This window comes from Acipenser ruthenus, chromosome 16 (assembly GCF_902713425.1).
Source record: "Acipenser ruthenus chromosome 16, fAciRut3.2 maternal haplotype, whole genome shotgun sequence".
In the NCBI taxonomy this organism is placed as follows: Eukaryota; Metazoa; Chordata; class Actinopteri; order Acipenseriformes; family Acipenseridae; genus Acipenser; species Acipenser ruthenus.
In genome coordinates this window covers 12,847,005-12,872,403 of record NC_081204.1, presented here as the reverse complement: position 1 = coordinate 12,872,403, position 25,399 = coordinate 12,847,005, and the positions used below count along the sequence as shown (strand labels likewise).

General features: G+C 38.1%; 1 protein-coding gene across 2 annotated transcripts; it reads right to left on the bottom strand.

The window, feature by feature from the left end:
• Positions 1–620: 620 nt before the first annotated feature.
• LOC131697739 (intraflagellar transport protein 122 homolog) lies at positions 621–25,394 on the bottom strand. Of its 2 annotated transcripts, XM_058988848.1 has the most exons (29): positions 25,201–25,394; positions 24,525–24,591; positions 24,352–24,436; positions 24,186–24,264; positions 23,603–23,679; positions 23,358–23,424; positions 22,772–22,918; positions 21,692–21,767; positions 20,820–21,011; positions 20,370–20,508; positions 19,824–20,026; positions 19,496–19,633; positions 18,771–18,935; positions 17,466–17,663; positions 16,783–16,923; positions 15,653–15,706; positions 14,632–14,793; positions 13,857–14,023; positions 12,457–12,628; positions 11,448–11,550; positions 9,840–9,980; positions 8,521–8,618; positions 8,020–8,120; positions 6,895–7,060; positions 4,985–5,096; positions 4,175–4,303; positions 3,147–3,223; positions 2,545–2,709; positions 621–1,858 (listed from the first exon to the last, which is right to left on the bottom strand). In XM_058988848.1, the coding sequence occupies exons 1-29, from the start codon at positions 25,392–25,394 to the stop codon at positions 1,772–1,774; spliced, it is 3,702 nt and encodes a 1,233-aa protein (XP_058844831.1). In that variant the 3' UTR covers positions 621–1,771. The 2 variants fall into 2 exon arrangements, with proteins under 2 accessions (XP_058844831.1, XP_058844832.1); XM_058988849.1 differs by lacking the exon at positions 621–1,858 and having other exon boundaries at positions 2,657–2,779.
• Between the last annotated feature and the right edge of the window lie 5 nt (positions 25,395–25,399).

Below are 25,399 nucleotides of genomic sequence, written 5' to 3'. Positions count from 1 at the left end.
AAGTCTTATAACTTTTAAATGTCATAATATTTATTTTTGTAAACCATCAGTCAGGACACTAATGTGATGTATATTTCAAATAAATCCCATGAATGCCTGGGTTAAATGCACCCCTACCATTCTGTTTACAGCCTTCTCTCTGTATGTGCACAAGGTGATTGAATGTAAGCTTGGTGCTCTAGACGTCTTCTGGACCCCCCAGGAAAGCTCAGGGCTAACAGTGCACTGATCAATCCCAATAGAAAGAGAGCCACAGCCACACTTAATCACCAGATATTTTACACTTGCTGTGATAAAGAGGACATCACGGGTTCCCAGAAAACAGGAAGATGATCGAATGGTTTCACATCTGTTGTTTAAAAATCATGACCAGTTCTCAAACAGCAGTTTCATTGTTATTCCTGAAATATTGCATAACACTATTTTATTTTTATTTATTTTTTAACTTCTTGCTTTAGTTTGAAAATATTTGTGTGAAATAGAACATTTGAATTGCCAAGGAACAGTTAGAAAATCGCCTGTGCCAACTAGCGGTCAAGAGTCATTCTTTTGTTTTAAAAGCATAGTTTCTATTACCCAGAATTTAACAAGGAACAGTAGGGCTTTAGAGAATACATTACTGACAGTCTTGCTGCGGGGTCTTTTAAGACACAGACTTGCAGCGGATAAATATTTTATTAAAAAGCAGTATACATTCCATATTTACAGATTGCAAAATACTTCACCTTAAAAGCAATGACTTGAACAGTGCACTCTCAAAACACTATGAAATACGATTTAATTTTGATTGCTAGAAAAATAGGCACATTTTACTATATTCTTATAAGATATACATTTACAAATGTATGAATTCGTTTGTATTCAGATAATATATATTAAACTAACTTATTAACATAATGTGTATGAAACACAGACTGGGGTAATCTTAGACTACCTAATGTTAATTTAGGAAAGGTAGTCCAAGATTAGTATTAATCAAGGTTGTGAAACCAATAATACAATATATTCTGATGTTGTTTCATAACGTTTAAATTCAACAATCTATTAAAAAAGCCCAACAAATGAAAAACAGTTTGCTGTGTAATATTATTATAATACAAGAACAGAGTTACACTAGTAGCAGGTTAACTAGACCTGTACAATCTGTTTATAAATTATATTACACATTTTACTCTAACAAAACTACTTCCATCAGGAAAAAACAGCAATTTTCACAATTTGTTTCTTGCAGCAATAGAAATATAACTTTTAACCATAGGACACAGGGGAATGTAAATGCTGTATCATTTGTATAGGAATTTTTGTCTCTTTGACAGTCTTTAAAATAAGAGTCCTATGTTCTGGCATCACAATCATTGTTATTTTAGGTACCATATTCAAACTGCTGCTGGATTTCATTTGATATACAGTGACATTCTTTTATAGTTACCTGCGAAAAGGTATTTAAAAACATGTTACAAACTAACATGTGTGTGTTAAGCTACACAATAACAAAAACAAAAAAAACTGGTATGAATCAAGGCCATTCTTTACAATATTTGAATTAGGGCTGAAATACGGCTGTACATATTCATGAAATTTACTATGAATTGGAGTTGACTGTGGAATTCAGAAATAAATAATATTTGTGTTCTATATGCATTCAGTTGCGATTCTTGCCCTCTATTGTGTAGTGTTGCCAGGATAAGGTGTTCTGTAGATTGAAGCAGTGTACAGGAAACAGTCAGTGTGGTTTATTATGCAGGAGGCTGCAGAACGTCTTGTCCCCTCTTCAGGTAGACTCATCTATTGGTCTACGACAGTATGGACAGCAGTTGTGCTGCAGTACCAGCAGTTCGTAGTCTTCACTGTGGAACATCTGTGGAAGAAATGAATTACAGGGACAAAGTGGGTTGCATGCAACTGAAAAGAACAGTCAATATTGTGGCTGTACACCCTTCTTCAAGATCCCAAGTGTGGGTGCTCCATTCTTTATGCCCTTATTGAAGGCTCTACAACCAAAAGGTTTGCTAACCTATTTTCAGAGAGAAAAACAAATGCATTAACACTGTATAATGAAACTCAATCTTGCTCAAATCCCATTGTGTATCTGTATATTATCGTCATAGCAAGTGGCATCAGATTCAAACCCTATCAAAGGCAGATATCAGACGGAGATAAATATAAGTGCATGATACTGGTTCTGTTCTTGCTCAAACACAGGATCCACTGAACAACTAAATTAATGTATTTTGCTAGTTTCATCACAATTTGATAAGCAGTTCTCTTGATATAAAACAAGTGTGACATACAGACGGGTGTACAAGTGCATCCCTATCAGGGGATACGATTCATGGTTCTAAAGACATCATCATGGTCTTTCCCCACTCACAATATCTCACAGCTTCTCTGATCTGCCCTGCCAAAGTCTATGCACCAGCATGTCCATTTTTCTATTTTCTGTACCTATGTCAGCTTAGCTGAAAATAGGTCTCTGTATTTAATTCAAGGTAATGTGTAATTGTATAAAGATACTTATATGACATACACCTTGTCTGAACCTACCTGAAAGCATGAGGGGCACATGGTGATAGAGACATCAGGAAGAAGGGATCTGTAGTACTGCCATTGCAAAGGCTTTGGCCAGCGCTTGATGAGAACGTCTCTCCTGCTCATGGACCGCAGGACGGACTTGTTCACAACCACAGGAACAAACTCAGAGCCCCCTTGCTGGGTGAAGAAAAGGATCAACCCAATGGTTCTCTCATCAATCGCAGTTTTACAATACACCGATTGATATCTGATACACAAACCATACAAAGAACTTCCTCTGTATTAGTAACCATGACAAAACTGTACAAGTCAAAATGTGCATACTGTAAGCCTTGTTGTTTTCTGTCTAGATGCTTGCAAAATAAAATCAGACTGAAGTGGACATTACTGTAGTAACAATGTCAATAGGCTGCTGGCTGACTGAAGGCAACCATAGGTTCTAGTACAGGTTTATGCACGAAAAATATCCACAAAACACTTATATTACTGGTAAACGGTGAAAGTAAAAAGACAGCAGTAATTACTATTTTGCAATCATCAATAACATTTTGAAAGATTAGAGACATATTTAACGTTGATGTTTTTCTCTTGAGTTTTTTTTTTTGGTTTTTTACCTCAAAACTTAGCTTTGCAGTGAATGGATCTTCTTCAGTGTCATCTACGCTCTCCTCCAATCTCAAAGTTTGGGATTCTGTTTCAGGATTAAAGAAGATATGAAGATATCATAAACACATCTCTACAGCGGCTCAATGAGGACATGCTGAATTGTCGACATCCTGAGATAATTATATTGCAAAATAACCAAATTGAAATAAGAACATTAGAAAATGTATGAACGAGAGGAGGCCATTCACCCTAATTATCAGGTGATCTCAACATCAGATTTTTTTTCTTTATCTCCTTAAGCCACAACATCTTAAGCCCCTTTCACACTGGCATGCTCTACCCGGGTCAGTACCCGGTGTCGTGCAGGTCGGCCAAGCGATTTCTCGCTGCTTTTGATAAAGCAGGATTGACCTGGGTGACAGATGCAAGTAAATTATGCGTGTATCAATGCCCTAGAAGCAGCTTATTACTGACGCTTTCATTCAAGCTTCTCTGGATTGAACCGTCCGCCCAAATGTTCATTAGAGCAAATGTTTCTTCATCCCTGCTGCAGTCTGGCTCATGGTGTGTCTCAATCAACAAAAATATGGTTAAACAGAATAAACAGAAATGTTCCTTGTGGAAGTGAAACCTTCACGCAGGCGTGGCTGTTTGTTATTGTGTCATCACGAATGGCTGTCATGCATTTTGTCTCGCTCACCCCGGGTCAAAGCGTGTCTACCCACATCCTGAGGTGGGTCGCTCTGACCCGGGTCAACCCAGGTATGACCCAGTTAGCCAGGACCCAGGTAGGAATGGCAGTGTGAAAGGGGCTATATATACAGAATGTTACCAGGTGCTGTTCACACTCTCAGTTAATAATAATGAGCTAAAGGGCACTATTAAGTTGTAAGGAAATGTTCTGACTAATAAAATAATTGTTTCTTACTAGTTTCATACTGTTAGCATTGTTTTATTCCTCTTAGAAAACACTTTAACAGAATCTATTGTCTTGCCAGGGTATGGCTCTTCTCTACACTGCAAGGTGAAGTCATACCATCATTGTTCATCTCCAGCCATTTGTCACCCTTCTTCTCAGCCCTGGGTGCCTCCAGGTCAATGAGAGCCACCGCCTCTTCATCAGAGATGCCCTCTTCCAGGTAGAACTGCACAAGAGGCAGCACCTCTGAAAAAACACAGCGGGGAACAGGAGTTAACAAAAAACTACAAACTCTTATCACTTGTTTCTTTTAGGAACTTACAGCAGTGGTGGGTGACTGTCACACAGTCCTCCTTGGTTTGTAGTCCAAGCAGCTATTTCCATATGAAACAGCAGCATGGGCTACAGGTTATAAAGCACAGACTTAAGGCAGTATTTTAAAAAGCTTGGTGAGCAGATTTTGAATAATTTTACAGTACTCACCGCATCCATTTGTAAAGTTTCTTTTGCACTTCAGCTGAAATGACTGGTCTGTTTGGTCCTATTAAGTTGTGTTACTTAACGCACAAAATGTGTGCACTGCCCCCTGGGAGCTCCCATCTACGGTCGGCTGTGGAACAGCATGGACTCGAACCAGCGACGTCCTGACTATAGAGCGCATCCTGCACTCCACGCTGAGCGCTTTTACCAGATGCGCCACTCGGGAGCCCCTCAAACCAGAAGATTTTGACTTTTATTTGATGATTTGTGGATGTCATGTCGATGAACATGTGACTTCACAGGGACACGGATCAGTTACAGTTACAGAACAAGGACTCAGTTGAACAGGATACAGCTGAACCCCTTCATCCAAACTACTGCTTCAAGGACAGGGAAACGTTGGTATGAACAGAAGTTTAAATATTAAGTAGGGCACACAAAACTCACCGTAGGACGAGGCTGAGAAGATGAAAGGCTGTCTGCAGTTAATGCACACATTCCCTTGATTATTTAGCAGCGGGTTGTTAGTAGAACATCTATAGCACATTGGTACAAGCTCCTATTAAAGAAAGACAGGCTTATATTATGCCAAAACAGAGTAAAGAAATGATAAAAAATGAAGTAGTTTCAAATTACTCAAATACTATACCAGCGGTATATCATTTTTAATATACTCTGTGTTACTTTGACCTGAATTCTCAAGCTTTCCAGCTCTAGTTGTCAGATTGTCTTTCACTATAGAAATATGCATCACAGGCTAGATCCACACAGTGTGTGCATAGCCTGAAGAGCCATGAGAATCTAGTGAACAGACATTGTGCTCAGTTACTGCATATCGACAGCAATTTAAACTTGAATCCCTAGATAGGGCAGGCTCTTTAATCTAAACAGACCGTTTTGTGATCTAGCCTGCGTTATTCCGGTCTATATTCAAAGAGAATCTGACAACCACAATGCTCCTCCTGAACTTGAATATTAAAACATATAAAAAATGAACCACTCAGATCAACCATTGATTGGAAACACTGGCTCTACTCTAGCTTTAACTCATGACTTATTTATAAAATGATGTCTGTTTTCACGAACAAAATTCAGTTTGATATTTACCGTACGAAACTGTTCTTTACTGACACCATCAGAACAGGAATATCAGACTTGATTTTATTCATTAGAAGACTGAAAAAATATTCTTTAAATAACACAGGAGTGAAAGCTTTGTGAGACCATTATTACAACCTATAACAATATCATTTGAACTATAGTAAAATAGTTTGGATATACACTGTAACAACACAAGTAAAAGGTAGGTTGTGTCTCTGCTTTGGATTCTAAATGTAAGGGCTCATTATGCTGAGACAACAGGATATGAGAGTCAAAACAGGATATTTCATTTAAAGGACAGTGTGGTAGTGCCGTGTTGATTTTCATTTAGCAGGAACTGGGCCAAACAAACAACTTTATCATTTTGAAGAAATGATACCATCGTAAGAACTAACCATCGTAAGTTCAAATCAAGGTTTCAGAAGTGAAAAATACATTGATATGTTATTGAGCAACTACAGTTTAACCCACTTTCACTGGTCATCCAAATGATGCCTGATTATACAAAATGCTGGTTTGTAACTGTATCTGAAATCTCCATAGATCAGGGCAGGGTTGGAAACCCAACATGTACTAGAAAGGTCCTTCATAATATTCAGGAAGACTGCCTTATAATGGACTGCCAAATAACCATTACTCATAATTAAGCCTCTATTAGTGGTTTTTCAGTTTTGCTCACAGATTCAGTTTGGGTTTAGACACATTTTAGTTGGCTTCATTTCAAAACATGCTGCCATTAGCTCTTGGTGAAAACAGAGGAAAGCAATGGTGATTGTTCCTGCATGTGTTTACACTGTAAATCTGGCATCTGGAATTAGTATCAATTGCCAACAAAACTATTAAAATAGTTATATTAGTATGTCAGACTTTATTAATTTGTATGAAGGACTATTTAATCTCTTTTAACTAAACGCTATCTATACCCCCTCTCTAAAACATGAATCAAAACCTGTATATCATTTATTAGCTGAACATCTTTTAGAAAAATGTGTTTTTCTTCATTGCGTGTGGCAATCTGTAGTAAAACATTGGACCATGTGTTTCTTTCTTCGATCCATACATATGTCTGAATTAATATTCATTATTTTTTGTTATTTGATATAAAACATCAGAAATGTGTGTTTCCAGTGCAATTACAGATTAGTGTAGAACCGATTAGCAACAATCACTCGAACCGTGACATTTGCCTGCAGAGCCCTGTTGGCAAAGAAGCCCCAGTGAATGTGTGGCTTCCCCAGGAGAGGGCGCCTCCTCACCTCACTGTCATGGAAGGGTTTGGAGCGCGCGGTCAGGCTGCCCAGCTCCAAGGACTCCTGGAAGCGGGCTGGGATCCGGTGGCCCTGCAGCTTCTCATAGGCATGCCTTGCCAGCTTATACGCTCCCAGGGCTTTGCTCTGTTTAGCCAAAGCATACAGAGTATTTCTGGTCTTTATTAAGGAGCATCACTGTTGAGGTGTTTTATAAATGTTGGGTAATAAATATGTTCTGTGGCAGATTGATGTCTTTTCATTTTCCTGCAGGTCGCAGTCCTAACAAGTCATGTTCAATCTGCTTATTGCTTCTAGTGATGGAAATGTGCAAAAACATGAAACACCTCGCATACCATTTACACTTGTAATTGGTGATAAACTGGGTCACCGGGAGGGAGGAGGGGAATGTTAATAATGCTTTGCATTCATTATTGAAATAAATCTAAAGAAAATACAGTGGAACGTCTCCTATCCAACCGTCACCATTTACACACCCCAACATTCTGCAATATATAGGTCATTTGTACACTACAATGCTTGATATTGACGAGGTGCTGACCAGTATAAGGTAATTACATGTAATGAAAGTAGAGTCTCTACGGCAATGCAAAAGTTCACCACTTTTGAATAAGCTTGCCTATTTGTAAAATCTGTTATGATTGATGTTTTAGATTTGAAATTGTTTTAGATGCAATGATTATTCAATGTTTATTGATTAAATGAATTATTTAATTGACACAGACATAAGATATTTAACTAATTGTTAACATAATTGGTATAAATGTAAAGTCAACTTTCAATTCACAATTAATGTGAACCTGGTGAAGACACAGTAGTGTTGAAACACGTTGTTTGTTTGTTTTTATAATCATGCTTTTAAATTAATAAAGATATTTTTTGAAGAAAATAAAACGGCAGGAGTTAAATAATGAATCCCTTAGAAGCACACAGCCCAGAACTGAGAAACACAATTCACAAGAAATATCAACAAAAGAAACTTTTATATGCCAAGCGCATGTTGAAGTGAATTGTGTCTTTCACTATCATAGCTCATTCTTTATATAACATGTGCAGATTACTGGCTTTATTCATCAACCCACATAAAGCAGGAGCAGTGTTTTAAAAGGATACACTTTGGAGATCCCCAGTGGTACATCCTTGGTAAGGTTGTGCAGTAAGAATCTGGAGATGTTGAAGAGTGTTTCTGGTAGATGGGAACTGAAGGGTTCATCCTAAAACATTAAACATTGACTTTTAGAAACAAAACAGCTTGAGGAGCCTCACTCGTGTGAATCAGACATTATTCCCTGTCTGAGAAGTCCTTCTGAGGAAACAAGTAGGTCAGCAACATGCACATTGATGCAAATAGAAAATGGGAGCGATGAGGTGAATGACATACAGAGACGCCTCCATATTCCTGATACTCTCATAACTATTTTCATTCTGAAGCTAAAGAATACCCTTAGCAAGTCTCATCACAACTGGATAAGCAGTCCTCTAAATATATGTCAGACTCTGAAGGGATAACACAGCAGTAGCCCAGTCTTCAAATGTACAGTCCCTTATTCCCCCATGATGTCACCAGTTTCCTAAGATGCTCAGAAGTGGGATGTGCATCATTTGTTATCTCACCGTGTATCTCTGGATGGAGTGGTAAACGTGGTATAGTTCTGCCAGGTGCTGGAACTTGTGAAATTTCTTTAACATTTCATCTTTCTTCTCTTCATTTTCTGTAAAGATGTACGAGACAAAGATTTGAATAAGCTTTCTCGAACGTCATCAGGAATGTGGTTTAAATGACGACACATTGGGAATTTAAAAAAAAAATACATGAGTACTCAAGCGCTTTTTTTGAGTGCTTGAATGTTTGTGCATGATTTAGGCTACTGTTTTGATTTCCTTTTGTAATCATGCTGACAAGAGTAACTGGATGCAAGAGTAACTGGATGCAATACTCAAAATACATGCTGAGGGTATTTAAAAATTGTGTGGCAGCAACGGGGCCTGATTGACATTTTGAACTCTCTCAAATCATTATTTGTGTGTAAAACCACTTCCTCCTCAAGGAAATACCATCTCAGTGTGTCCTGGGTGTAACCAGCGCATCCTGTTAACTGCTTTGCAAATTAATCAAATCAAGTCCTGCAAAGCACTGTATTCAGTACTTATTAATATACAATAGTTATTATACTCAAAATTGCTATATTTTGAGTACTTAAAGTAATTGTAGCAAAAAAAGTCATAAATCTTACCTATTTTGCACTTACATTAGGTGAATACTGTAGGTCTCAAATGTGCAGTTTTGAAAGAAACTATTGTTACAGCACAGGTGTTTTCATTTTAAAACATGATAACTGGTACTACTGTATGTTAAAGTTCTCAGTTTCTATGCCATATTCACTGGTTATCTGTTTGCACTTCCTGGGTCATTTCACCTCAGCAGTGACTTCTGGGTTACCTACATAATGAATGGATGTGCATTGCAGAGATAATTTAAGAAGTTACAATGGAGCTACAATTAGTTTAAGTATGAGTCCTCTAACTCAACCCTAGGACACATAGTTTCATATTCAAATAGCACTGCCTACGTGTTAACTAAGGCATTGCTAAAAAGCTTCTAATAAATAATTCAGGGGGTTAATTTAAAACCTTAGTTGTTTCTTGCTAGTTCTGTAACGTCAACAGTTGTTTTTTTTGTTTTACACAAAAGCTGTTGCAATAGAGGGGGGGGGGTGTTATCAGCTGACAGCCAGGCAGAGAGACACGGTTGCAGTTGACAACGCCACTCAGGGCCGCAGTATTTATTTAAGTAAACAAATGAAAAACCATGTGATGCTGCCAGCAACGGTAGAACACGGGGGGGACATACAACAAAAATGGCAAAATAAAACACTGAATGCAAAGGGCTGGTTGAGATACTGTTTTGTTACTGTACATTAAAGCTCTCTTACCCCTTGCTATATCCAGACACTGCATTGACAGCATCCAGTAGTAATAAGCTGCATCATTGAACCTGCTTTCCACAACAGCGTTGTGAGTGAGCTGCTCAAGTACCTTCACTGCCTCGCCCTGCCTACCAGCCTGGTGGAACGCTGCGGAGCAAAAGACAAATCAGCAACACAAAATGCAAGCATTACACAATCCCTGCAGTGGATACTTTTGTATGATTGTATGCATATCAAGAACAGATTATCACCGAGTTTGAATCTGGCTCAGGTCAGTGAAATGTGTTTGATGGCCCTGACAGTGGTCAACACACACACATTGGCACAATTCAGCTCTGTTGGCAATCTGTGCTAGAGAGAGAAGCAAGCTTATGAGAGGAAGCTCTTTTGGTGCTTTTCTGCATCATGTCCGACTGTACCCTTATAAAGGTTTACTACAGTAAAAGCATACCAAAGTATAATAAAGCATAGAGAAAGCATGGTACAGCATAGGTAAGCATTGTAAAGCAGAGAGGTACGGTAAAGCATATTAAAAGACATAGCAAACCATGGTAAACTATGGTATGCATAGTACATCCCTGGGAATTACTGTGCACATGTACAGGGTGGCTGGAGCCATTGCTCCTCACCTTTCATTAACATTTCCTTTTATTTTGCTCAAAAATACTTTTGCAGACTGCTAAAAGTGTCTTAAATAGAGGCTCAAATCCACATTTTCTATTTTCTGCATTAACATTGTAGATTTGGTTTCCAGTTTAACTCGATAATACAACAGAGCAATACAATTGTAATTGCTATTTGTATACCACCATTGTGAGTCTTAATGAGAAGACGGGTGCTGGGGCATGAAGCAATAATGAAGCCAGTGGAATGGGCAAGACACCTGTGTCTGTTATACTGCAGTTCTTTTTTGTAATGTAAAAATAGGCTTCCCTGGGAGAGAGCACATACAAAATCACAGCTCTGAATCTTGGAAAACTGCTGCACATGAGCTAATAAATGTTGCATAAAACAAAATAATAATAATTAAGAGAGCGATACAGATCCACGGTACTACATTCTAGTTTGGAGAAAATGTCACATTTGATGCTCTTCTGTAAACATTTTAAAAGAAATAGATGTGACACCATCCTTATCTTAATGTTAGAGCTCTCATTAAACATGCTGCATGACTCAACATGAACCAAATACATGGAGCTTGGAAAACAAAAATGAAAAACATATTTACTTTTACAAGTATGTTAAAAATAAATAAATACAGGAAACCACAATTGAAAAGTTTCAATTTGTCATGAAGATTGAAAGTTTCTCATAATATGCTGCTTCAATGCACCCGTTTAACACGCCTAACAGTTGTGCAATGCAGTATTTCTATCGCTTGATAAATACACTAAATAAACCTAAAATGGAGTTTTGTTTAGTCAACTTTTTTGAACTATTTCATTATCAGTAGAACAGCCCCTTTTAATTCCACATTTTCACAACAGAAGCAATGAAGAGATGAGGTCATGTAAATACAGCTGTGACTTAATTGAGTATCTGTACAAAAGGTTTCAAATGGCCACTTCACTGCATGTTTCTTTCATAACATAATAAAAACTGTGTTGAACGTACCTTTCTGTGCTTCTTCAAAGCGGTCGTTCTCCGCCAGCCACTGTGCATACGGTACATACACATCGTCTTTGAACTGGGGGTGCTTCTCTAAAATTTCAAAGGCCTGGCCAAAACCAGAGAGCACAATGATTAGGGAAATCTGGTAACCCTATCTATGTAAGTAACATGCATTTCCCCTGTAAACAGGATTATCCTGAAGAACATTCATTACAAAAAAAAAAAAAAAAAAAAAAACCAACACATTTAGAAATGTATTAATACTAAGAGAAACTAAAAAAGTTCAGTGTTTCAACTAGAAGTCTCTCAATGTCTTCATTATTGGGTACGTTTTTTGAATCCTAAAATCATGCTAGTGGTCTATTTTCACATTGGTTATTAAAGTACGAAGTTATAGATTAATTGATTGTTCTGTTCCGATTCTTTGCTTGATCGGGTTATGCTTACCGTGATTGCTTACATTAATGTAACTTTTTGTTGCAAACATTATGTGGTACAAGTGCTTTGCAGATTATTCGATAAGACTGCAGTGGCTTTAGACTTTTTGTAGACATTAAGAAACACTTCTATTCGACAGGTTTGGCATTGAATTTCTTAGGTTCCAACACAGTTTCATGATATTAAGGTACAGTATCATCCAGAACTTCAAAATTAGATTCAGATTCCAAACAATTAAAAGCCAGTTTCAGCCAGTTTGTCAGTGTATTAACGGAGGCAACCTGTTCCTAAGATGTAGCTTTCAATAGCCCTACCAATCTTAAAACCAAAGTTATGACTATTAGTCTCCAGGATTCTAATCAACTTTGCTAATGAATACCAAGTTTCATCACAATCAGATACGTTCAAGTCATTTAAAATTAAAGGAATGTCCTGGATTGCAGGTAGGTTTTGTCAGTTCTTTATCCTAGGTAATTGCTTGGGGTCTTATTGCATTATGACTGATTGAACACCAGGGACAAGGTGAATTGCAAAATGAACTGTGATTGTCCTGAGAGAGAGCAGGGATTCTTACCTCATCCCAGTGATTTGTTTCCACGTGCAGAAGGACTAGAGATTTGAGGTCTCCCATCTTCATGTAAATCTCTGCAGCATACCCATGGTGCTGCAGTTTCTTGAAGAAGGCGGCACACTTTGACAAGGGTTCCCGCTCTGCCTTGTCCAGTTTCCGTGCTTGATCAATTAACCTACAATGAAAACAGGAATGATCTCTTTTCATCCTACAGTAAAAGAAGATTCATCTGTGTCTGGATGACCCTAGCCCAGATTTTAATGATTAAAACCATCTCAGACACTGAGTATCTGTTTAAGAATGACGGAAATGCAATCCTTGTTATCCATATCTGAACACACAGCCCCCTTTCCCATGACTAAATTGGCTATGTATCAAAATCTCTAACTAGAAAACAGTGGGAATAGCCAGGCTGAGATGCATTTTCATGCCAGCTGGCACAGACTGGATATATGTATCCACTGGTGCAGCTGTGCAGTTAAAAAAAGACTATGTTTACTCTACAAAAAGCCTAAAATGACTGCAGTCTTATCAAATGATCTGTTTTTGCAGAGCATTTGTACAACAAAGCGTGTTTACATTGATGTAAGCAATAAAGGAAAGGATAACCCAATCATGTAATGAATCAGAACGCAACAATGCCTAATCAATGTGTGAACAGATTACAAAAGAAAACCCTTTGAGACTCACAAGCATTGACATAGTATTTCTGTAACTGCACAGCTAAACCATCATTAGAAGAAAGGAGAAAAACACCACAAACAACCTGAAATAGTGAACATTAGTGGAGGGCCCTTGCACACTAAAATAGTACTGACTGTAGACTTGCTAACCATGTGTTATGAAAAATGTAAAATGTCCTACTTTCAATCGATGCCAAATCTTTGTGCACTGCATAGCAATTCCCAAATTATTTTCGTTAATGTCAAAATTGGCCATTTAAATATAGTAACACATTTACCAATTAGTTTCAGCAGCTACAGTATTATTAAAATCTGCTGGCACCCCCTAAAGTGCCCTGAATTTTGTGAATGGTGTGTCTCATAGTTCTGCTTCTCAATCCAGACCCAAACAGAGCAGAAACTTGTGCCAAACTGCATGCTGGTTTTGTGATGTGGAATGTTGAGAAACTCATTTCAACTGTGACTGGAGTCAGACATGAGATGCTGGCGAGTTAGTCAACTGCACGCTCTAGACACACTAAAAACACAGAGGCAGCACAGAACATAAGAACATTTACAGAGGAGGCCATTCGGCCCATCTACGCTCATCCAGTTCCTAGTAGCTGACTGACCTCAGAACTTTGTCAAGTTAGGTCTTAAAGGATCCAAGTGATTTCAACACACCAGAGATGGATATACTCGACACTGGGAGTTAAAGGGTTAACTCAGTCTTTCACTTACATATCCACCCAGCCATTATCCCCGATGATTTCTATGGCCTTCATGTGCTCCCCAGCTGAAAGATACATCTCTGCCGCTGCTTTGGGCTCGTTGATGTTCTGAGCCCAGTCCGCTTGTTTGGTAATCAGCATCTTGGTGTCCTTGGGGTCTCCAGAGGCGAGGAAATCCTGAGAATGTTGGACACAAACGCCTCTTTATTAGTGCTTCCTTTGGCTAAGGAACAAAGCATGAAGTAATGTTGCTAAATATGAACAAGGCAACAGTGTGTTTTGTAAACAAGTCACTGGACAAAATAGTTGGATACGCTTTAAAATGTCTGCCCACATTTAAAGCAACTCACCAAACAAAAGCCCAACTATATGTACATACTGTAGGAAAAAAGGCATGATTGTTGTTCATCTCTGCTTACACCATACATTGTCTTGATAAACTGCAGACTTACATGAGGTTCAAACAAACAGTAAAGCAGCATTTGTCATGCTTCTTGATGCAGTGATGGCTCTCTATAATTAGCCACTCTGTAGGACTTTACAATCTGCTAAACATCTGATTTTATACAAATATTGTAACCTTTTAGGTACTGTGCAATTCTGATGAGATTATAAGAACCCTTTGTATATGCCAGCACTGCCTTTACACCAATAAAGATCAACCTCTTCCCAAGAAATGAATATAATCTTGAATCAAAAGTTAAGAAATACATGTAACCTAAATATATTTCAATCCAGACTGAATCTCACTACAAGTAATTCCTCCTAACAGTAAAACAAGTCACCTTGGCATATTCAAACATGCGCAGATCTGTGTACATGTTGAGGGCTTGAGGGTCATTGCCAGTCTTCTTGTAGAGTTTTGCTGCCTCGTGAAATTTCCCCTGGTAGGCAGACACATCTGCCAGGAACAGTTCATTGTTGGTCTCTCCACGTTTCTTCCTCTCCTGAGGAATAAAAAAAAGGCAAAAGAAGGAAATAATCACAATCTGCTCTTTCACATGTGGTTTGTTTCCAAACAGCCCAAACAAAGTTCATTTAGAATCAACTTTACAGGAGGATGGATCGGTTCATTTGCTTTTCACATATGACTGAAAGAACAAATGTTTAGAAAGCTGTGGTTCATTTGCGTTCAGTCATATGTGAAGATAGTTAGCTAATTAGGTTGGCTTCCCTTTAATTGTGAAGTGTGTTTGGTTTCATTTGGAAAAAAAAAAAAATAAATTACAGGGAAGTTTTCCCTGCAGCTCCTGAGCAGGATTAAGAACCTGGAGTCAGTGTAAAGGGTCATAGACATTCAACACAGAGTCCATTTCTACACCTAGGATCATGTGGACAAGACTTCAAAGAAGGAAAGTAAAGACCCGATCCTGATCCAGTACAACAGGGCCCTGCTGACTGCTGATCTCCTGTTGCTGTCAAAAAGATTGGGGGACCCACACATACTACAATACTGTAGTAATTAGAGCTGCATTTTCATAATAATCCAGTAAATGCTCATATCTGCCCAGCCAAGGTTGCCAGAATGCCCATCAAAAACACTCTCATAAAAAAACCTACATCTTACCTAATAATGATTTTGAGATGTGCATGGAACGTTTATATATTCAGGAGACATAATCAATCAAATCTGATTTATAAGTATGCATGCATGCACATACCGTCTTCATACATTTTATTGTATGTATGCATGTATGGGACAGAAATACAATGAATAGATCAATGAGCAAAATCATTTGAAAGCGTGCATTGGTGTGATATGTCATGTTAGGCAAACACCCTTCTTGTCTGTTCTGAAACCCTCACCTCAATACTGCTGATAAGCTCCAGGTAGCGTAGATCGCGAATTCGGATAAACGCCTGTTAAAAAAAATTACAAATGTGGAAAAGCAGTCAGTTGGTTGAAGATTTGTATTAAAAATGCATTTAGAAATCCTAATTCATAAACTTCCAATACACAATTGTTGGCTAAGCAGCAGACATTGAAAGTGTTACAGAACCCCCCGATGTGTTTACAAGAAGTACATTAATTTACCTTTGCTGTATCCTGGGTTGTCCAGATCACAGCAATTGTTTTTAAGATATTCCAGATAGTTTGGTTATTTCTTTATTTACACATCATAGGTAAATAAACAAGGTCAATACTTAAAAAAAATTTTTTATCAGGGAACATTCGCCAGGTGAAAGGGATTTTATCTTAGAAACATTGCAGTGTATCCAGTTCACGCTCCCTCCTGTAACGAGTGGCTTATCGGGAGAACAGAAAACCAGCATTGTTGCAGGGGGAGCGTGATCTGGATACACTGCAATCCTTGGAAGAATTAATTTTTCTCTTAGCGAACACACCCAAGTAAATATTAAAAAACGTATTGCCCAGTTGATTTATGCAATATGCAATATGCAATTTCGGCAATATGTTTAAAAATATAACGCCGTGATACGGACAACGCGGGACACAGCAAAGGTAACATGATGCGTTTATTGTAAACCTTGCAGGGGGGTCTGTAACACTTTAATAGCTGAATCCCACATCCTTTTCTACGATACATTTTAGAATAGAAAATGACCAACTACTGTATTAGTGTGTAGAATATTAGATAAACTAGTCATGACCTCAAATTAGGTTAAAATATTATACAGTAGTCAATGTATGACTCCTTCACTTGACAATTCCCTCGTTATATCAACCAAAAGTGAGTAAACAGGGTAGGTGTTGCATCACATGTAACCCCCATTGCTATAAAGTGAAATTTCAAAGTTGAATTTTACACACTTCAGTTTAACAATATAAATCATGGGTATTGCATGCCATCTACTGGTGGACTAGAGTAACACCTTCCTGCACAATAAATGATGCTTAAAATACAAGTTGACTCTTGAATTGAGGTGTAGAAGTCTATGGACAGGCTGATGACACTGCAGTGTTTCAGGGGTACCTTCTTTGCAGTTTCGAAATCCAGTCCTTCCAGGGCCTCCATTGCCAGTTCTCTCCAGTCATTGTCAGTCACTCCTAGACAAGCTATCTGATAGGCTTCTTTATACATTTTCCTCTCCAGGTACTGGTACATGGGAGCAGACTGGTGGCGAGGGAAACACATTTAGGTATGATGTTACTTTTCTGAAGCATAAGTTTTTATTGTGTTCATATTAGATTGTTCTAATGGATATATACTGTTAGTTACTATTGTTTGCAAAGTAACACATAAATCTGTCAGCCAGATAAATAAGTCATCCTTGGTATGCTTTCTTTTTTTACTTTTATAATCATTTTTTAAGTTAACACCATGCCCCATTCCAGTCCTGCTCCAATTTCAAAAAGCATTTAATGATACGGTTTCTTAAATAACACACAACATCTATACCCACCTAACTAACACTTCAAAAAATCTGTCTGAAAAACGTATTTAAATAGTTAAAATAAGCAAAGCAAAACTCAGTTGAAAATACCAGTCCACTAATTGTTCCCATTAGCGTGACCAAGCCTACAGTCAGGCATCTTAAGCAATATAATGCATTCTGTCCATTAGTATGTTCACTGTTAACTCAAGCGGCCCTTTATCTTGGATATTCAGTCCTGTTGTTTGTTTTCTCCATGATAACTATCATTGGTGTTCATTACCTGGGGAACCTCTACTGCTGACATTGCATAGACATGCAAGCAGAAGATCTTGGAGCCATTGTACCCCACCACGAAGCCCTGGAGTTTCTGCTGGTGAACTGGAAAGTTACTGGCTTTGATGTTGAGGTATCCGTTGCCTGAGAAACACAGCATGTCCTCACACTGGGTATTCCATGCCACGCTGTTCGCATTCGGTTCCTGCGGGAAAAGCAAGTGAAACAGCTGTCAAAGCTTGCTCGTTATCATAGGACGGATCCCACACGCACCCCACCACGGCTGTAAATAAAACAAACTAGAGCCATCAGTATAGTATACTTCTCCCTCTCTGTTAAATGACAAACACTCTTCCTGGAAAAACAGATAATGAAGATGGGTTACATTCCAAATATGTTTAAACTCAATTCTTGAAGAAACATACAGAGATCAATATCCCAGAAGGAGCTCAATGTTATCTATTATACTGTATAATTAGATAACAGGATGGATAACATACACCATCTCCCTCGGCTGTAGATTACAAAATTCAAGCTATCAGTACAATGAAAAGCTTATGACTACGACATCAACAGTATGTAGAATAAGAATATGAATATGCAAAATAATGTTAAAAATAAGTCATGAATTGGAGAAGTGGTTCTCCAGATATATGCAACAATATGACATTCACATGGATAGACTTACTGGCAGACAGACCCCCCCCTGTATCTTCTGAATCTTATATTGTTAATAATCTTAAATAATGTGAATACCGAGTTTCTTGACATTTGGATAAGTGTTGTTTCAGATATATGGATAAATCTGTGTAGTGTGCTGTATGTACTTAGCAGGAGATTTCACCGCCTGCATGGGATCATAAAGGCAAAGTCAGCAACATGGCTGTTAAATACAAATTTAGAAACTGTTTCATGAAAAAGCAGACCTTCATCCACAGTATGTACATGTAAAAATGCAAGACGCCTCCATATGTCACCAGAATCTCAATAAAGCTCCTATGGAACGTGCTTATCAAGATTCATCAATAAGTTCATTGAGCTGGGGTGGTTCTTTATTAACTGATGTATACTAAGATACAAAAGGAGTGCATGGAATGGGTTGCCAAGCCACCTTGTTGGTGCTAAATCACTGGGATCCAGAGTTTAGAGATTAGCTTTCACGTACAGTTACCCTGACTTCTGGAATCACTTGACAGTGGAACTATTTGGTTTCTAATCACTTGCTTGCAGAGGAATCCTTTACTGAGACACGTTTCTGTGAATGTAAAAGGTGCCAGGCTGGCTGAGCCAGCTTCATGAGGTTAATCTGCACCTGGAAGAGCAGCTCCTTGGTGTGGATGTCATACACAAGGCAGGTGTTGTGCTCGTCCACCACAGCCAGCTTGCTGCGTGAGCAGCTCATGTCCAGGCAGCGCACTGAGGTTGCCTGCTTCAGCAGGGTGATCGCAAAGGGGTTGTCCACAAATATCTTCAGAATCTAAATACATTTAGACACACAAACAAGATCAGTCAAAATCATCTCAAATTGTTTTAGATGAGGTTACTATAAGGGTTTGATTCTTGATTTTTATTTTTTTTTGCAATTCCCTTTTACCATTTTCGGTAGGGAAAAGCGTTAAACAAGTAATGGTTACAAGAATAATAGTACAGTACTTCGAAATACTAAAAGAAACATATAAAATGACAAACGATTTGATTAGAAGTCTTTTTTTAATGTCTTCAGAAAATCCCAAACTGTAAACTAACATTAAGCAGATGACAAGCCTGTATCACTAATTCCTGATATATTTTTGCATAACATTGGTAATTGGATTAATTATTAAACAACCTATTTTCTCACAGACTGACTGACTAGATGATTTTTTTTTTTTTTATACTTGCATGCCAGCACCGGTATGCAAGCTCCTGTTATGAAACTACAAAGTCCATTTATAGGAGAACATTTTTCAGCCATGTGTCTTGCTCATCATATTTAATGCAGGTGTTAAATATTTCCTATCTTCCGACCTTATATAAATCGTTAATGTAGATACTTACCGCGCCATTCTTCAAGCCAACCAGAAGTCCTTCCCTTCCAGGAGATCCACCAATCACCTTTATGTACCGAATCAATGACTCCATAAGCCACTCCTTCTCTTTTACACTGTTAAAGGACAAACATTGCAGTCTTTTTTCCTGTTAAAAAAGAGCATGAAGATGGGTTACAGTCTAAATGTGTTTAAACTTAACTCTGGAAGAAATAAACAGAGACCAATATCCCATGAAGAGCTCACGGTTTAGCTTTCATGTAGACTGGAATACCTTCAGTTTAGTAATACATGTTTTTGGGGGTGATGTCATGTTGCCTACAGTGCAATCCACTAACCTGGCACAAGATGATATGCCGTGAACACACAACCAGTAGGTTGCACTCAAATTTCTTGCAGATCTTCTCTTTCACGCGGTAATGCATGTCTGCAGAGTCGTCGGAATACAGTTCATAAATCAGGATTTTCTCTGGTAGCTGGATTGCCAGTCTGTTTTTGTAGATAGCGATTTTCTTTACCAGTTCTCTGCATTTGATTCTCACTGAAAAAGATTCAACAAATAAACTTCTCGTGAGCAAACGGTTAAATGTTCTAACCCCCTGCATCAATATTCATTCAGATGCAGTGTCATGTTCCCCTTAGCCAAAAGTAGTGGAATTGAAAAGGAAATGTTTGAATGCATTCTGTGACTCATAACTAAGGCAGCCAATCTACGTTTAATAGATTTAGGATTTTTCTTCCCTATTTTACAGTTTTTAGACTTTGAAACTTTACCGTATTCATTGATTATCATGTTATTTTTGCAACATTTTAGTAAGTTTGCATGGATTCTGAATAACCCTGTAGGAGTAAAATAAAAGTCTGCAGAAAACATATTCACCCACCCTTCTGTTCAGTGATGAGATGCTGGACAATGACATCTGTCATGCTGTCCCTATAGGCATAGCGGTCTTTATACAGCCCATGGACAGTACTAAAGACCAGCTGGTAAAAAGCAAGGGTCCCGTCCTGGCAGCCTACCACCTGTAACAAAGAGGCAACATTTTCATTACGGTCAGTTTTTAATATATTCATTTTCATATTTTTAATAAACATAGATGCTTCCAATTTACATCATGATGCAGGAAGCGGTATTCACTCACAATATTTGTTATAACTTGTAACTGTTAAATAACCTTAGATTCTGTATGTGTAAGTGTATGGGGTCTACTCAATTCTAACTACCATCACTCTTACTATAGCTAAAAAAAATACACTGTGCACTTCCACTCGTTACATAGGTCTCCAATAACCAATAAAAAAATCTCCATGTTCTAGAAGCATGTATCACCTACCACGTAGCTAGAGTCTGGTTTCACCTTACATGACCAGACCCAGGAATTCTGTTCTCCAATGGTACCGAGACGAACCCCGTCTTTGGTGTAAAGCGAAACCTGATTATCTGAGCCGCCCATCACAACATATTCCCCTTTCGAGAAGTAGCTAACGCAGCACGGGTCATAATTCAGAGGTCTGTCTTTTCCGATCTGAAATTTAAAAAACAAATTTGCTTCACACAACAGAAAACGCTAAGGGACATTTTCACAAAGCCTTAAACACTTTGCATAATTTGCACCCTTGTAAAATGAAAAACTACTAATGCAACAGAACTAGCAAGAAAAAAGTATGGTGGAACACTTAGTCCTTGAAATTAGATTTGTGTGTGTACAGATATATATACTGTATGCAGTTCCTATGAAATACCTTTGCAGAACAGAGAAAATGGTGCAAGCTAGTGCAAACAGATTTGGACACAGTATCATTTTTATTATACAATATAGGTTGATATTTTCTATAGGATTTTAGGTTTATTTTTTTAATGGTAAAACATTTGTGTGGTTAATGTGAAAACAAGACACAGTATCAAATATCCATTATCTTTATCAGTTAACTATCTGACTTCCATTCCTCTAAACAGACCAATCATGTGAAATGGTGTCAATATTAATAGCTCAGGGATAGCTTCACTCAGTATTGATTTATAGTCACAAGGCATAGAAAGAGGCTGATTAATCGAATCCTCTGAATTAAGGAAGCGCTGGTGAGGGGCAACATAAGAAAGACATGAGATGGGAATAAAACGATATCCAACCTCTGGAAAATAACATGAAAAAGATACACGCTATCACGGATGCCTGCTTGATTTATTCAGTAGTTTAACATGTACCTGTTTTCCACTAAGCTGGTAGAACGACAGCTTCTGTCCCCAGTCTGCCACTGCCAGGATGTCATTGTGTTCATCTCTGCATGAATTAAATCAGTTTAAATCTTTTAACACAGCCATCAATCTGCAGAAGTTGGATTAAAAGAATAGATTCATATTTAAACCAGCACTACTCTCAGATTTCTCAGGTGTAATGTAGCATTGATACGGGTCAGAAGTTCAATTTGATGGTTTGTTAACACTACAGGAAAAAAACATGGGAAGTTGGAAGAAGCAACAGGTTCCGTGTTAGAATCCCAACATTATCACAACCCTTGGACTCATCTACAGTTCCTTTTGCATAGCATTAAAAATATGCTCTCAGGCCAAACTGGAGAGTAATCCAAAGCAACATGACAAAACACCAGCGGCTGTCATCTTCCCTACCTCAGTAACCTGCACTTACAGATTGCTTTTGTCAATGCTCTCTTCCTCCTCCTCCTGCTCCTGCTCCTCACAGTTCTCCTCACTGCCCTGACTGGAGTACGTGCTGCCCCACAAGCAAGGGATCTCCTGACTACTGCCCTCCGCCAGCATATCTTCATCCTTCTCATCATCATCTGCACTATTCATCCATAGGTTCCTCCACCTACTGCAAGGACCAACTACTGCTAGGAAATCTACAAATCTGGACTATTTCACATAAGCTCTCATCCAGATATATTTTTTTCCAACCAGGTCCTAAATTACTTGAGAATATGAAGCGGTTGTAGCGAACAAAATAACTTCATCAATCAGACGTCTAGTGCAGTTTTTTTTCAGCATATACAAACATGTATTTTAATTTTAAAACACAACATTTGTTGCTATACTCCTAGGTCATGTCACCCTTAGCAGTGTCTTCAGGGTTAAAACTGTATAGTGAATAGTGAATGGATGTGCATGGCGTGGAAAATGAATGAAATGATTTTGCTAGCTACAATCACTTGTTAGCTAAAGCACAATGTTCTCAATGCAACGCAGACTCTGGCATGGTTACACTCCTTTCTATTCCTATAGTGTTCTACTTGTGCAATTGTGGTAATGGGTGTTTTTCCTACATACTTTGATGGGTTCCAGGCAATAGACCAGATGGGGGACAGAGCACCTCCAGGGCGTTCGATTTTCACCTTCTCCTCTCCGTTCTTATTCCTGATGCTCACGACTCCATTCATCATGCCGATAGCAAGGTACTGCCCATCGTTGGTCCACCTAGAAAAGCAAAGAACATTTTTTAAAAGATGACTTTGGTGACAAAACTAGGCTAATGGCCCATGAGGACTATCACAAGCGAAGTAACATGTAGGTCACAAAAACATACAATCCAAATACCCAATGGGTGGTATAGAGTTAAAGCACAGCCACCGAGAGAAATACTTTGCTGGTGTAATAGATTAATCGCTGTCAGCAACCAGACAGTGTGGGGAAGCAATCAAAAATGAAACCGAATACTTAGGTATAGAGTGGGGAGTACAAATGAAGAGGCTGTACAATGCACAGGTAAGACCACACCGTGGTCCCCACATTACCAGCAGGACATGAGCTACGAAGATGCAGTGGTAAGCAGAATTATGAAATCCCAAGCTCAGGTTCTTGTAATAGATCTAGCAACACTGATGGTACAGTATAAAGGGAGATATTTTTGCCTTACCCACAGCAAGTGATTTTACTGTTGATTTTGTGCTTGGCGACTGATTTCTTTTCTGGTTTCCATAAACCTGGAAAAGAAGTTTACTAGGTTGTTATTTATGTACTGAATTCCCACACTATGTGAATAACACAATGTGTTATCTAGAAGGTCTCAGGTAACCTACATAACACATGCACAACAGATTGGAATTACACACACACTATCCAGCCACACTGCACAATTTACTGGAAGAAAGCTAAACCTACCAAAGTCACTGGAGGAGCATGATGCCAGCAGGTGTGTAACAGGGTTATATGCAATACACTGAATTGAATCATTATGTCTATGAGGGAAATGAAAACAAAAACCATGTTAGCTTATTACATCACCTGGTAACGAAACAATATAAAATCCCTCTGTATCAAAATAAGACTTTTTAGAATGCATGTTGAAAAAAGCAATTTATAATAAAGCTACCATTAAAATAATTTAATAAAGCACTGCTCTCTAGTACTAGCTAAATGAATAAAGACAGGGTGCACTATGGTTCTAAGTTTGTAACAAAATGAATCACTGAGCGAAGACATAAACACAATATTCCTGAGTTGTTTGTGTTTATTCATGAGTACATTATTTGCATTACAATGAAGAACCATCGTGTTTTCTGTTAACACCACGCCTAATTAACTGTTTACTAATTATGATAGATTTATAAGGAATGTAATTTTGTTTTACGGATTAAACATTGGGTTTAATTCTAAGCTTTGGATCACAAAGTATTAATGTGATTGAAAACTGATTTATTCTTCATATCACACAGGCAAGAACAAGCTTAGATTTTCTACACACGTGTATCTCAAAATGCCTTCCAGTTTAGATGTCCATATAATGATGCTCTTGTCAGCTGATCCTGAGGCAAAACGCTTCCCTAAACAAAACAGAAATCAGCGACATCACCAAACCGAGGTCTACAACGGTTACAGTATGTTCAGACTAGCTATAAACTAAAACTCACCATCTTTGGCATAATCCACACAATATACTGTTTCTTTATGTCCCTTTAGTGGCTGAATAAGGGTTCCGTCTGATGTGTCGTAAACCTAGAAAAACAATAAAAATAAAGCCAACTCCACCGCGTTTAAATACATTCAGTGTCATTTCATTTGAAGTGTTTTGAAGAGAACATACCAAAACTCGGTTTCCAGCAGCAACAATGAGCTGTGTCCCATCAGGCTTGAAAGCTAGGTCATTCACGCTGTGAAAAATGAAGAAATTACAGATCACTTTGTGTGATTGCACTTTCTCCAGCTCATGTATAAATAATGTTTTGTTTTATTGATTGTTCATGTGTATGTAATCAGAGTTTATTTAAAACGTATGTATACAAATCTGTCTTTTTAGAACTAAATAAGTCAAATACCTCCTATTATAAATAGAACGCATTCTCGAGTTGTTCATAATGAAAACTTAAGCGACTGGGTTAATTTTATGTTAAGCTGATGGCATACTCTTAATGCAGATACACAAATACATTCTAAATGTTCTTAACAAGACTGGAATGGCGACAAAGAACTACGTAAGTTTTAAACAAATCTGTCACTTATTCTAATACAAATATTCCACAGAAGTGGAGTTTATTCTAAACATTCACCTCAGATTTACAGTTTAAAACCAAATAAACAAAGTATTTTTTGTTGTTTTTTGTAATGTGTGTTTCACTGTTTATCTATAGTGCAGCCCATACACAGATAGTTTACATGGTAACCACCGTTGCTAGCCACGATCAACGATCGATAGCAACAAAAATAGCACCAGGCCTGTTTACGATGAAACTACAAACAACAGTCATGAGCATTCGCCTTACCATTGCTCTACTTTGTCTCTGTCGTGGACTTTATCTATCCAGGTGGGCACAGATCTCATTTTGGATGAGTAAATTATATAATGACGATACACTGTTGGCACTCTCCAGCTGCCTCGATTTGAGGATACAGTATTTACATACCACAGTCTAAATCCACAGGGAGCATGCGCAACAGGCTTTTCGGGTAGTGTCATGCGCA

What these genes read in the sequence shown, in the direction of transcription:
- LOC131697739 (XM_058988848.1), bottom strand. Translation starts at nt 25,394, where the DNA reads ATGACACTACCCGAAAAGCCTGTTGCGCATGCTCCCTGTGGATTTAGA. An exon ending in ACCAGCTTAGTGGAAAACAG is followed by an intron (nt 21,012 to 21,691) that starts GTACATGTTAAA and finishes TTTAAATTTCAG; the next exon opens with ATCGGAAAAGACAGACCTCT. An exon ending in CTGCAAAGCTAAGTTTTGAG is followed by an intron (nt 2,710 to 3,146) that starts GTAAAAAACCAA and finishes TTCTTCACCCAG; the next exon opens with CAAGGGGGCTCTGAGTTTGT.